Source organism: Anomalospiza imberbis, chromosome 3 (genome assembly GCF_031753505.1).
Source record: "Anomalospiza imberbis isolate Cuckoo-Finch-1a 21T00152 chromosome 3, ASM3175350v1, whole genome shotgun sequence".
Taxonomy (NCBI): Eukaryota; Metazoa; Chordata; class Aves; order Passeriformes; family Viduidae; genus Anomalospiza; species Anomalospiza imberbis.
Genome location: NC_089683.1, coordinates 45,137,421 through 45,151,663, shown reverse-complemented (window position 1 = coordinate 45,151,663; position 14,243 = coordinate 45,137,421). Strand labels below are relative to the sequence as shown.

Here is a 14,243-nt window from a genome sequence, read left to right as displayed (position 1 = left end):
GTATAGTAAGCACAATGTTTTGGTAAAATCAAAAATAACATTGAGACAACTGCAGGTCCTTTTTGTTATGGTCACAGTCCTCATAGGCCCAAAATGGATTAGCCATTTCTGTAATGGATCTTGCTTCTGTAGCTCTTGTTCATCTGTACTATTTATACTGTTCATATTTCTATTCCTAGAGGCCTCTTGGCTAGGAAATAAACACTTTGACTGCCTAAGAGTCTTCTTTGCTGTCTTCTTCAGCTGTCAAGAAGATTGACAATATATTTACTATTGAAACTTACAGATAAAATAACTTATGCCTTGTAATCACGTGGGATGGTTTTTCCTAAAGAAAATCACTTGGAATAGTCATAAGAAGGATTTAGAATTCTACACATTCTGGCGTTAAATAGCATATGAATAGGTTTTTGTCCTATTCTCTGTGCCTGTTCCAAAAACACGAGAGAGTGCTGATGCTTCACTGTGATGCTTTTGCTTTTATACACTACAAAATGGGTATTTAACATGTTGAGTTAATTTTACATTTCTCTGTTCTGGGACTCAGGAGTGCTAATAGGTGTTTTTAGTTGTTGGTGTGAGTGTCTTGCTGTGGGAAATGGTTGAATATTTCAGTGAGATTGTGATCGTTAGTATAACAATTAGTCACTTCAAAAGAAAAAACGAGTTAATTTAGCTTTTGCAATTTTTCAACATGCATGATTTAAATCTCAGCTCACGAAACACTGGCTTTTGAAGTGTTAAAAAATCTAAAAGTACTGAACTTTAAACTCTTCTGGTAGAGACAAAAATTCTTCAAATTCTACATATTAACAGCATTTGCTTCCCAAGTGTGGAATTCAGAAGTTGCTCACTGGTGGTGTTCAACGTCCACTGCATCCTTTCTTTCAGTCCTTCTAATGCTGTTAGATTAAAAAGAAAACAAAACAACCACTTTTTATGGGACACTGACGCAACTGCCTGATTGTTTTTGGTGTATATGTATAAAAATTGGCTCCCTGGTTTGGAGCTTGGACTTGTAACTGTAATAAGTGCACTTTTTAGGACTCCAGTCTGTTATGAACATGATGAGTTACTAAACTGTCAGGGGTGGGTAAAAGTTGGTTTGGAAGACAGTTCAACATTTGGGTTGTCTAAAAAGAATGTGTGTATTCCCCCTTTTTTCCCCTAAAGGATAAGATTATGCTGTTGTGACTATTATCGGTCTACTAAAATACTTCTTCATTCCCATGTGGAAGTCTTCCCCCTTGTCCCTCACTATTCTCGCATATTTTAAACAAAGGCTTAAGGAGGTATAGGAACAGGAACTTGCTTTGCAGTACTAAACTTTTTTTTTTTTTTTAACAATAAAAAGGTTTCAGCTTCTATTCAAACAAAGTGGATTTTGCCCAAAACAAGTGCCAGAGCTTTAGCCTAAAAGGTGTAGTGTTTAAATGAAGAGCACTTAATGTTAAAGAACTGTCTTTACCATTTGAGAATGGTTGTGTCTGTGCTGTGGAACTGCACCACAGTCTTAAAATTATAACTTCAGTTGAAGGAAAAGCCCACTATTTTTTGTACAGTGTTGCTGTCTTGTAGGAAGGACCACACTAATTTAATTTAATTTGGGAACTGTGCTGTAGCATCTGTGATGGCAAAACCTTGAGACCTGCAGCTATTTGGAAACCTGTGTGTGATAGGGAGCAGTTGTTGGGCATCCTTTACAAATATACATTCAATATTGATTGATACAGAGTCATTTCGTTAAAGGGAGATCTCAGTGTGTTCAAATGTCATTTCACTTTTTGGAGGGGGAAGCAGTGGGACAGATCACACTTGTCTAAAAAAGACTTTTCTGCTAAGTGTTCTTTATCTGTCTTTATATTTTCATAGCTTTGTGTGCTCAGCTTTTTCTCCAGATTGGATTTCTGTTGAAGGACCTAATGTTGTTTTATATTGCATGAAGTTGCTTGTTAATCCTCAGTGGACATAATTCTTTGGGCTGGTTCTATGTCTCACACGGTAGCTGAAGTTGAATACATGGAATGAAGCCTTTGGAGACCAGCAGTTTGTCATAACCTGTTTGCTTTCAGTGTGCAGTGTACACCATGTATTTTATTCATGCTCATCCAAGAGTTTAAAAAAGCCACCAGACAAACTTTCCTTTCTGTCTGTATTACAAAAACCAGTGAATCCTAATTGCCTGTTTAAAAGTGTAGGGGCATCTTGTTCTATGACTTCTGTAATGCTGGTGGTTTTTTACTGTTCATTTTTTTTCCCCTTTATGAAAGGAAAAACAAGAATGGTGGTGGCTGTATATTGCAGATCGGAAGGAGCAGATGTTAATATGTATGCCATACCACGTTTGTACACTAAAAGATAAAGAAGAGGTAAAGTACTTGGAGAGTTTTCTTTCTGGGGTATTACAAAACTCTGTTGAAGTGTCTGTGGTATGCAAATACATGTAGATTTCAATCTTTTTATACTTATCTCTTAAGATGGAAAACAAATTTTAGTCTCTTGATAAAAGGGGAGAAGTGCCTTTTAACTATGAAAATTGATAGTGGAGAAAGAAAAAGTAATTTAAGACGACTTTGAAATTTCTTTTGGAATATGTTGGGTTTATTTTTTCCTTGATATCAAAAGATGATGAAAAGCAGTATTCATATGCAGTGAAATTCCTAAATTTATTCAAATTGTTAGAAATATTAAGTGTTCTCTTTCTGTACAGCAGAGACTGTGACAAATTAATTAGCTTTGGCTCATATAAACTTTGATGAACCTGTAACCTTTGGCTGTGTTCTTGGTGACGCTTTTCTGAAAAATGAAGACCTAATGTGTTTGTTCTTCCAAATTAGATGTTACATTCAATTTCAAATAACAGCAGAGTTAAGATAAAATTTTAAGCAGACTAAATATTTTAACCTGTTTGGGTTTTTGAGGGTTAGCATACAGCAGGGTGAGATTGTGTACTTAATGTAGTTACTTGGCCTAATTCGGAAAAAAATCACTGCTTGAGTGACTCAATGATGATTCAGCTTTCATGGCAGATACTGTATTTGGGTATTGTTGCTCTTTTCTGCAGGTATGTTATTACACAGATATATTCAAAGAAGTGTCCCTAGTAAGAAACTAAAACTTTCTCTTATTCTGTAGTAATGTTCATTGTTCATTGGAGGACTCAGGTACTTGTTTCAATGTGTCATTTGAAAGCAGTAAGAACTTTATGGTATGAAATCTCTTTTGTAGGTAGAGCTGAAGTTCCCAGCACCAGGCAAACCTGGAAATTATCAGTACACAGTTTATTTAAGATCAGATTCATATATGGGATTGGACCAGATTAAACCATTGAAGGTGATGTTTGTTATATACTTGTATTACATTGAAAGCTACTTCTTAATGGTCATTAAAACACCAGAAGTCCTGTTTATAAGAATTCAACCCGTCCTAATTTTAAACAAGTGGGAAGGATGGACTTGGAAATGGTTTCTGCCTAATGTACAGTGGTAGTTTTATGATGGATTAAACAGGACTAAAATTCAAGATGCTTTGCCATGCATGTGTTTATTCAGTTTCTGCAGTATGGTTGGCTGTGGCCTTTTATACCTTGAGGTTTGCCATGCAATTTCCCTGCCCTTCCTTAGTCCTAGATTAATCCAGTTAGTGGGAAAAATCTGGCATGCCTTACTTCTGGGAGCAGTTCTTGGTTTTGTTTTTGGTTTGGGGAGTGGGATGGGATTTGTTTTGTTATTTAGTAGTTTTTTTAACTGTTCTTTTAAGGGTTACTTGTTTGTTTTGTGTGTGTGAATTTGTTTGTTTTCCCAAATTGCCGTAACTTTTTTTTTCCCTCTCTTCTCTTTCTTTATCCAATTACAGCTAGAAGTTCACGAAGCAAAACCAGTGCCAGAAAATCATCCACAGTGGGATACAGCAATAGAAGGTGATGAGGACCAGGAAGACAGTGAGGGCTTTGAAGACAGTTTTGAGGAGGAAGAGGAAGAAGAGGAAGATGATGATTAAACATACCGTTGATTGACTACAATATCTGCACACAGTGCAAGCTCTTGGTCTGACTGTGGAACTTGTACACTTAACCAAGAAACACAGTACAGAAGCTTTGAGAAGGCTGAGTTTAAATTTTCTTTACCAATTAAGAGTGCATTATGTAACTTCTCAGTGGAGGTGAAACAAATCTGTTGCCATTGATACACCTTGGAATATGCTTATGGCTCATAGCCTTCAAAGTGCAGGATGGTGCATTTGTTTCAATTGAAAATAAAAGCTTTTTTATTATAAATGTCCAAAAGTGTGGGCTATGTATTGTCTGATCAGTTTAGGGTCCAATTTAAATAAAAAGTACTGTTAGCTAGGAGCAAACTTTCAATCAATTTTTCTGCATTAGGAATTTATTTTAGAAAATGTTTTGGTATATTTGACATTACAAATATCTGTTGATTGAAGCAACATTTGCTCAACTTTCAAACTTGATTGGTTCTGTGGTATTCATTGACTATTTTGCTGTGATACTGCTCACATCATTCATAGCTTTAAGAATCTGTTTTACTTAACTTGATCATTACAAATTGGCATCATATCCATTGCCACATTCCATATATTCCGGAGGGCTGCTTTTTTTAGGACTTTTTGCCTTTTTATGCCCGAGATTATAATGGAAATCACAAACTTTCTTGACTCTGCCATAGGATACTTATTAATGGCTTAAAACATTTTTAAGCCTTTATTTCATCAGATCAACAGGAGATCTGAGTCTTTTGATAAACAGAATGTCTGTAAGTAATTTTGGGACCACATGTTATGTAAGCTAGTGGCTTTTGTGTAATACCTTTATAAAAGGTAGATGCTGAAAGCCGAAGTATATTCTTAATTCTAATTCTACCTGACACCATCAGAAACATTTTAAGGGTAAAGTACAACATGCAGAGAGGGCATGTTTTGTATCAGTTTTGAATTCCCATCAATAAACTGGACAATTTGATGGCTGTTTGCATTTGTAATAGTGTGCATCTTTGTCTGAGGTTGTTGGTTTGTTGTTTTGATTTTTTTTCCTACCCTAGTGTTCTGCAAGGTTGTAAACAAGGTAGTGATTCTGTTCCTACCCTTTTAAAGAAAAAAAAATCATAATAATTAGAGAATAAATTTAGGGAGGAGAGCATCAGGGCTGTTAGTGTATTCTGTGAGACTTGACAAAAAACATGGGTGGATTCTTCCTTTTCTTCCTCTCAATAAATTAAATGTTGCATTTCTATACTTCAGAAATACTTATGAGTGTTCTGCAAGTAGGAATAGATGCATTTCTGTTCCTATGTATTGAACTATGAAAATACAATGCTGTAAAATGTGACAAATTTTCATGCAGGAAAACTTAAAAATTGCCCAAAGTCAGAATAGGTGCACACTAATCTGCTACCTTGTTTGTTAGAAAGGGTTGTCACTTTCAATAAAAATTTATATTGTTATATTCTTTGCAATTACAATAGATGCAAATAAAATTTGAAGGTGTTCTAATGAGATTATGGTATTTTTCAAAGTACTTCTGAAGTGCACGTTGTGCAGAAAAAACTTGTAAACCATAAGCAGAGTCAGGTGTTCAAACTTGAGAATGAAGGCTAGGTTTAAATTAAATGGCTTGTACACTTGATGCCTTATAACTTCAGTTCTAACTTGCAAGATACAGCAGAGAAATAGCAACACAAAACCCCTAGTTGTTGTACATAGTCTTTTGAGCCAAATACTGTGCTGGTGAGAGAAATGATAAGAGTCTGATGACTCTTCCTTAGGCAAGTAGGCAAGGGGAATGCTAAGATGACTGAACAACTCATAGTGAAAGTCTGCAGTTGTTAAAAGTAGGAGAGTGGTGAGTCAGGAGGTAGAGTTGATAATAAGAGCATTCTGGATGGGTTGGGCTGCACTCTTGACTTCTGATCCCTAAATTTTGCTGTCAAGGTATATAGATGTGAATTCATTGGAATGATTTTAAGGTATAAGATGTGAATGCATTGGAATGATTTTAAAAGGGAAAAAAAAAGAATCATGTCTCTGGACTGAATACTGAACTGGTTTCTTCTTGAAGATTGAGGTGACAGCTGGGATAACACTTTAGGTCTACCAACTGGGGATAATTCTGTTGAGCCAACAAAGGCTAAATAAAATACTTCAAAGGTGTATCTCTTGTACAGTCAAGGTAACTTAGTAAAAAATGTGAGGAGAAAAATTGTGGTGGTATTGGAATCTTGATAATGTGAGAAAGGCACGCTGATATTTTTCTCACAGAAATACCAGCTATGTGGTTGTGCATGGTTTTGCTACATCTCCCAAGAGAGATGCAGAAGAAGGCCAAGGAGGTATCACACAATTAAAACCACCCAACTGCAGCTGTCCAACATTATTCAGTTGCTGGTCTTCTATTGTGTGGTGTGTCCATTAATAACTATTTTTTATCAATTATATGAATTGTCATTCAAACACTGATCAACTCCCTCCTGCATAACTCTTACCAGGATAGGTAAAACTTTACAGGAACAAGCAGCATTTTGCATTCACTGTTGTATAAGCCTCACTTTTTGATAGGGTTTATGAATCAATCTAGCCAATTTTTTACCGAAGTGTTCTGAAACTCTGGGCTGGTAACTGAAGAACAACAACAACAAAAAAGTTCAAGAAATAAAATCTGCTTTCCTGCTGCACTCATTGGGCAATGGTGACTCAAGAAAAAACTGGAAGCAGTTACTGTTTTTTTTAGCCTGAATAGATTTGTTTCTGCCCTTTTGCTGTCATGCTCTTTTTTGTAGCCCCTTGTTCTAGGTCACAGGAGGCAACTGTGCAGAGCCTGGCTGTCCTCCCAACCAGAGATGCTGCAAATACCTTCAGGGCTGTTGGCACTTCCAAGGAGTAAAAATGGGACTTGGTGGGACAGGCAGGAGAGTGATGCAGTGCAACTGGCCCAGCTCCTCCTGGTCCATCTCAAGGATGCGTGCAGGATGCTGCGACTGCAGTCAGTGGAGGGAGGCACCACCATGAGGTAGATTTAGGCTGCTAAGTGCTTCTTGTTGAAGTAGCTAAGTGTAGCTAAAAGAGAAAAGTTTTAAAAGTGATGTTTTCTCTTGAGTGTTTTGTGTAATATGATTTAAACTTCTGCCTCCCTCTCCCACCAAGCTTTGGCAATGGTTGAGTAATGTTAAATCAAGTAGTTTAATGACTGGCAAGTGTCTGTGAGTGGGAAAACCATTGAGCTGTAGTGGAAGAGGAGGCGCTTTTCTCAAGGAGCGGGCGCAGTTCTCAGCGGCGCTCAGCAGGGGGAGGCAGGGGCATGAATTTCTTCAGGAAACCCTAGGATTTTTCCAGGGGTATGATACCTATCCTATTTGAGCTGTAGGTTTAGTTTTGTGCTCCCCCTTTCCGGAGGGGAAAAGGGCTTAGATGGAATTTCTTTGATCTATTTTTTTCTTTTCTTTTCAAGAAACTACTGATTTCTCTATGTTTTTCTGTGATTTGTTTTCCCCCAACCCTTGCTGACCATTTAAAACCTGCTGAAGGTGACCCATTTTAATATTGGGATTAATGTATTATCGAATTTATTTTAAAATAAAAACCTGAGGAAGGCAGAGCTTCCTTTCTTAGCGGTAATTGAGGTGTTAATGAGTCCATTTTGAGCTTTAAACATTGCTTTGTGTTAGTTTTTGTTAAAGTGTGTGCAGAAGATGACCGCTGTGAAGGTGTCTGCACTTCAGCTGTGTTTTAAGCTCTGCAAAGGGAGGTATAGGAGGTGGTTCCACATGGGGATGCCCCTACGTTGAAGAGCTGATTTATGGGGTACCTGGGGTGCCTTGTGGGCAACCACAGCACGCTGTGATCGCTCGAGTTTTTAAGTGATGTGCAGGGAAATATGTAAAAATGCCCCTGGCAGCAGCATCTTTAAAACCTCTTTTCTCCGGGTTTGTTGAGGGCTTGGCAGAGCACCCAAGTGCTGGATAAAAGCAGATGCATGTTTGGAAAGCAGAGAAGAGGGAACTGGGTGGCTCGTGTTCACTATTGAACTCTAGCTGAGATATCAAATTGGTTCACAGTACATCTATTGATGTTCATGGTTGCACCTAATTTCTTTTGTTTTAAGATGCAGTTTGAGCCAGCAGACATTATTGAGTTGGTAGAAATAATTTTGTGCCAAAATTGTTTATATTTTTCATTCAGTTCAATAACAGACCTATCACTGGCAATGAAATTTATTAATAAATCTAATTAGGACGATGGATTGTAAAGCTAATGATAATATTTTAAAGCCAAATTGCATATACTCTACCTAGAATTTGATTTCTAATGTGTGCTGAATCAGAAAGCACTGAATAATTTTCAACCTTTCACTGTGTGTAAGCCTTCCACATACATGCTCTAATCATTAAACAGGGAAGACATTACATTTACATTGCATGGGTGGAACTTAACAGCACAAAGGAAGCTGCACGGACCACCTTGAGCAACTGTTTTTAATTCATACACCTTTATTTTAAAATGAGACATGAGTGCTTTCGTTTTTATGCAAGCAACATAGCTAGATGCTTTGTGGCATGGAGGCATTCAGGGGAGAGATCCTGGAAGACCTGGACATGTTGTACATACCTCCTGCAGGGTAGTCCCTGAGCTGGAAGAGCCCCGATCCCTCTGGGACATTTCTTGTCCCTCGCGGGCCAGTGAGGATCAGCCAGACATTGCTTTTGGCTTTTCTGGGGTGTGGTTAGTGGGTGCTCTAAAGTCCAGGCTGGTATGAGGCCACCTTTAACTTAAGGTAGCTGAAAATGCAATGCTGCCTTTGCTATCAAAGTGTGTCCTGGTTTTTAGGCATGGTTCTCCTTCACTGGAGTTTGATGTGTATGCTACAGACACAGCAAACACAGTGGTACAGGTACACCCTGTACCACTGAACTCCATCAACCCACTCTGCCCTCTCTGATGGAAACACACCCAAACATAAGCAGGGATCAGAATGAGGCCATACTCACCAATATGCCATGGTGATGCTTCTTGCAGCTGGGAAATGTGATAGCAGTGGCCGTGAGACTTTGCCTTCCACCTCCAAGCATCCAAACTGAGATGTCCAGGTTTATTTGTGTGTCATGCTCCCACCGAGGAGAGACTTGCAGAGCAGGAGGTGCGAAAGGCCAGTGGTGAATTGTTTACTGGGTGTTTTATTTTTTCCTTCCCAGCACACAACCCTTTCTCTGTGCCCAGATCACAGCAATGGAATTTGTGCTTCCTAATGTATGCACATGCAGTAAATTAAACTCAAATTGAATAGACCAATTTCCTCACCACTGGAGCTCCATTAATTACTATGTGTAAATCACGCTGGCAGAGATTAGCTTATAATGGCTGTAAAATAGAGACAGACCATCACAGGGTGGTGAGATTTGGAGGCCCAGATGACAATCGGCTTGGTCTCTTGAAATAAGACAGCTTTTGCTTCATTTTGCAACCAGCTGTTGGTCCACCCATATGGCCCAGCTGTGCAGGTCCCTCTGGGTCAATTCAGATTCCCAGAGCCTGTTGCTCTCTTGGCCTCACCAAGGCAGTGGGTGTCAGCCCCCCATCACAAGGCAATTTGAGTGACCTCATTTACATCATTTGCTCTCTCTAACATCCTGGGGCAGAAGGGGCTGCTGCATACAGGTACTTCTTCCTGAAGTTATGAGGATTTACTCTTCACAGTTAACTTCCCCACATAAGGTTTTATCTTGGTTGTAGCTTTTTATGGTTCCCTCCTGATGTAGATTTGTTAGGTGTATTTGATCTCTTTTTTATTTTTTTACCTCCTCCTTCATTCAATCGGGACTGAGGAGTTCATTCAAAAGATGCAGAGCTGCCCCATTATATTTTGCATTCAAATTCATATTTAATTATAGCATGTACACTAAAAGTTACTGGTTTTTTGAAATATAGAGATGACTATACAGGGGCTCTTCATTCTTCTTCTGTCCCACCTCTCAGCAAGCTTGTAAGAATTGGAGGTGATTGGACAGGGCAGCTGGGGCTGGACCTCACAGTGGGATGCAAGTAGCCTGTGGCCACCTGCTTGTCCCTCAGCCCATCCCCACCCTGAGAACCAGTCACAGGAGGAGTCAGGCTCTTAAAGATGAGTGAAGAGCCTCTTCTCCCCATTGTTGTTCTTGCCTGGTAGCCATGAAAGTCAGGATGGTGGTCCCCACCACGTGAAGGATTATTTTTTGGAAAGGGGGTGTTGGACAGGGCGTGCTGGGTGCTGGTGCAGTGATGTTGTGCTCCTTGCAGTGACACTAGAGCTGGCTCTGCCAGGCACACGGCAACAGGCAGGTTGCTGCATTGAACACTGTGGGAGCAATGAGACCAGGAGAGAGGGATGGGTGGCAAGGTCGGGGAATCATCTTTGTTTTGAGCTCCGAGAAGCAGAAGGCTTAAAAGAGAAATAATTGGGATGAAAGCAGCATAGTTCGTCCAGTCCATTGCCTCCTTGCAACATCAATGCTGACATTATCCCTGCATAATGTGCCTCTCACCTCTTCTTCCAAATCTGATGCCTTGAGTGGTGCCTGTGGGATGTCACTGGGGTGTCAGTGCCTGGCAGCAGCTGGCCACACAGTCCCGGACAGCACTGCCCAGTGCAGCATCTTCTGTGCTCGCTGTTAAAAGCCCATTAAAACAAAAAATAGAGCAATATTCCTCAAACACCACTGTGTCTTAAAAGGGAAGCATGGACCTCTTGGTCAAATGTGAGCCTGGGAGACTCGCAGGAGTGACAGCAATTAATCACCACTGCTTTCAAATCATCACTGCTTTGAATCTTTATGTTAGTGCTCAGTGTTAAACATTACAATGGCACTGATGTGGAAGCTGACACCAGCCTTTGTAAACCAGGTCTCTGTAGAAGCGAGGTTGCAGGCTAGGCAATAATAAAATAGTTCAGCTTGTTAGACACAGGCAAGGCTTTTTGGTATGCACATCATGCCAGCCTCAAAAATGAAGTACATGTCAAACTAGCAGAGGGAAAATAGGAGGAAAACCCTAAAATCAAGCCTTTTATTTGAACGATATCACTACTAAAATTAAATTAGTTTTATAACCACAATATGATTTCTGAAGTTTAGCATGCAAGCAATTAATCAGCTAGCTCAGAATACCACTGAGAAATATGTTTGGGTTCTGGGTTGGGCTTTTTCCCCTTTTTTTCTGTTGGCAGCTATTCCACATCTGAAAAAAAAGAAGAAGCTTTCTCTGGCATACAGCAGAGGTCACTTGAAGAGCTCAAATCACCTTTATTAATTCAGCTATCTGCCCACCTGTGACAGGATCAAACAAGTCTCTGCAGAGGTATGTGTGGAGGGAGGACAACAGAGTCTGTCCTGGGATTCTGAATTTTATGTGACTTTGGGGTGATTTAGGGCTAAACTACACTAAAGTACTTCCCCACCGCCCAGTAAAATAAAGTCCAGATACAGATTATCCTCTGAAGCTAAGTGCTGAAATTTTGGTTTATTTCTGATCTCTGCTAGTATTGTTTTTTTTTGTTAAAGGAAGATAATGTATGGCTAGGAGATGGTGCCACTTTCCTTAGTGTGATGGTTTGACATGGAAGTGAATTTTCTCAGGAAGCTGGTAGTCAAACCAATCAGTGGTTGGGGCTGGATAATGGCATTTGGACTGACCACTGAAGGCATGGACACGCCTCTGAGAACACAGGGGGTTAAAAGCAAGAACTCCCAGCGGAACTTTCTCTTTGGTTCAGGTCAGTGTGGAGGGGCAGCCATGCGTCCCAGGCTGAAGTAAGGCCGAGGGGTGGAGGGACTGGAACCAGGCCGGCCCCCTGCGGATGGAAGGGTGGAGGAAAATCTGGGATGTTTGCGTTCCACCCCCAGAGTCTCTCTGGAGAGAGAGAGAAAGAGACAGCGACGGTGCTGGCAGTACACTGGCAGAGGAGGAGGAAGAGGGGGAAGGTGCCCAGTCGTGGGAGTTGGAGGTCTGGGCAGAGATCCTGGCCATCCAGGGAATTTGAGACTTTTAACCCCTTCTTGGATGATGAAAGCTTTGTGAAATATTACTCCTCCTTGATCTGAAGGATAAGAGATGGCCTGGGAGTGAGAGGTCAGAAGAAGATGGGGAAATGAATTATAGTGTGGGAGGAGATGATGGAGTGGCCTTGGCTGGACTTTTCTTGTATAGCCATAGACTGAAACAAATTCTCCTGCAACAGAGACTGGATTTTTAGGGGGATGCAGTGGTGAGACCTGCTTCAGCAGCTGAGTGACAGGAGTGGAGTGAACAGAGGCCCTCTGTCTTCAGAGAAGAAGAAGAGAAGAAGATCTCTGTTTTTGGACCGTCGGCCCCAGGGGGAAATTGGAGGGGACTGTGGTCCCAAAATGAGAAACTGAACTGTTGTTTTTCTTTGGTCCTTGGCAAAGCATCCTTGAAAAGAAACCCCATGAGCAGTCTGTCCATGCATGGTGGTGAGAGCGCTGTGACATGGAAAGGAGAGTGTCACAATGGCAGATTTTCTCCATGTGTGACATGGAAACACCAGAGGTCGCAGCTGTGTTTCCTTGGGGTCTGTGGCACAGGAGAGACTCCTCTCTCCCTTGATGGACTGAGTATTGATTATCTGAAGGGTGGGAACTTGATTGAGGGTCCGAGTTGGGTCTCACTGTGGTTTGTTGGAATTGGGCGGGGGGGGAGGAGGAATGTTTTGGAAGGTTTTCATCCTGGATTTAGTGTGTGTGTCTTTTATAGTAGTAGTAGTTTAATAAAGTTTTTTCCCTTTGTTATTAAGCTTGGGCCTGCTCTGCTCTGTTCCTGATCGCATCTCACAGCATTTATTTGGGAAGGTTCATTTTCATGGGGGCGCTGGCATTGCGCCAGCATCAAACTGTGACACTTAGTGAGGCAAATATCTGTAGGCACCACAGCTGCATGGGCAGTTGCACAGCTGCATTTCAGGACAGCCCTGCTGCCTGGCTCTGCTCACAGGTATCACACCCCTTGTGCTGGGGCACCCTGTGCCTCTCCCCACCACCACTGACCTCCCGTGTGTTTATGCAGAGGAATCTCTGTAGTCCATCCTAGGGACATGCAGATGTACTCTGAGCAGAAAATGGCCTTTGCGACTGGTGTCAGAGGCAGTGCTCTGACCTGTCCCATGTGCCCGTCTGTCAGGTTTTTGGCAAGTGTAGAGCTGCATTTCTGTTCCTAGATCCATGCTCATTGCTGATTTACCCTCTTCCACCCAGTCTCCCCTTCTCTCTTCCAACAGCTGTGAAATTTGAGCCCTTGGTTCAAGAGGCTTGAAACTGTCCCGAGGTTTGGCTCCCAGGGAGGGTTTGCCCCTCCTCAGTTTTACAAGCAGATGCTGTGTGGGGAAGTTTCTCGACTGAGTTTGTATGCAAACAACATACAGCTCCTGACTGCTGATGGCTATCCAACTCCCTGGCAAATTAAAATCTATAAACTATGCTGGCATATGTAATTTAAAAAATAGCTATGTTATAGTATGGCTATGCATGTGTATTGACTAAAAATAGCAGTTGCCAAGAGAAAAACAGAGATAATTACAGTGAATTTGGATTGCAACTGATTTTATTTTTTTATTGAATTAGGAAAAGGAGTATGCAAACATAGCTTATATAGAGACATATATCTTTACTGCTCTTTTTGCTATGGAGAAAAATAAAACCTACTGGACTTGGACATTTGATAAAATTCTGTTATATGAAATTGCTACTAATGTCTTTCTCTCTGATGAGCTTTGCTTGAAGGTGTCAGCTGAGCCCATCCTGCTAATGAGATGCAGCGCTCCTCTGGCAGGAGGCAGGAGATGGCACCATCACACCTTGTCTTTCCTGTCTCTCTGGTGTGTGAGCAAGTGTTTAGTCTGGGGAAGAACAGCTTTCCCTGTGACATGGCTGAGCAGTGGCTGCTGTGGAGGATTCTGGTGGAAGCATAGTTTCCTCCTTGCAGGAGTCTTAATGACTGCTAAATGACAGACTTCTGGGACTGAATCCCTGGCTGGGAATGGATTTCTTGGCCTTCAGTCCCCTCAGGTGTGACATGCACTGCCCATTAACATTACCTGCTTACATCTTTGACATTTTTTCTTTCAGAATATCTGTGCTAACTTGCTCTCAGAAGTGTATTTTTTTTGGGGGGGGGGGGGTGCAGAAATAACATCTGCTTTCCTAGTGCCAGACCAGTTTTCCAAGACTAAAGGAAGGGTGGAGGCTGGAGAAGAT

General features: G+C 41.1%; 1 protein-coding gene across 1 annotated transcript in view; it reads left to right on the top strand.

Moving 5' to 3' along the window:
- The window catches only part of SEC63 (SEC63 homolog, protein translocation regulator), a 56,682-nt gene extending 51,699 nt beyond the window's left edge, over nt 1–4,983 (top strand). The window contains exons 19-21 of the mRNA XM_068184198.1: nt 2,271–2,369; nt 3,229–3,333; nt 3,856–4,983. Coding sequence (XP_068040299.1) covers nt 2,271–2,369; nt 3,229–3,333; nt 3,856–3,999 — 348 coding nt within the window. The 3' untranslated portion in view covers nt 4,000–4,983. The remainder of the gene's footprint in view (nt 1–2,270; nt 2,370–3,228; nt 3,334–3,855) is intronic.
- Nucleotides 4,984–14,243: the final 9,260 nt, after the last annotated feature.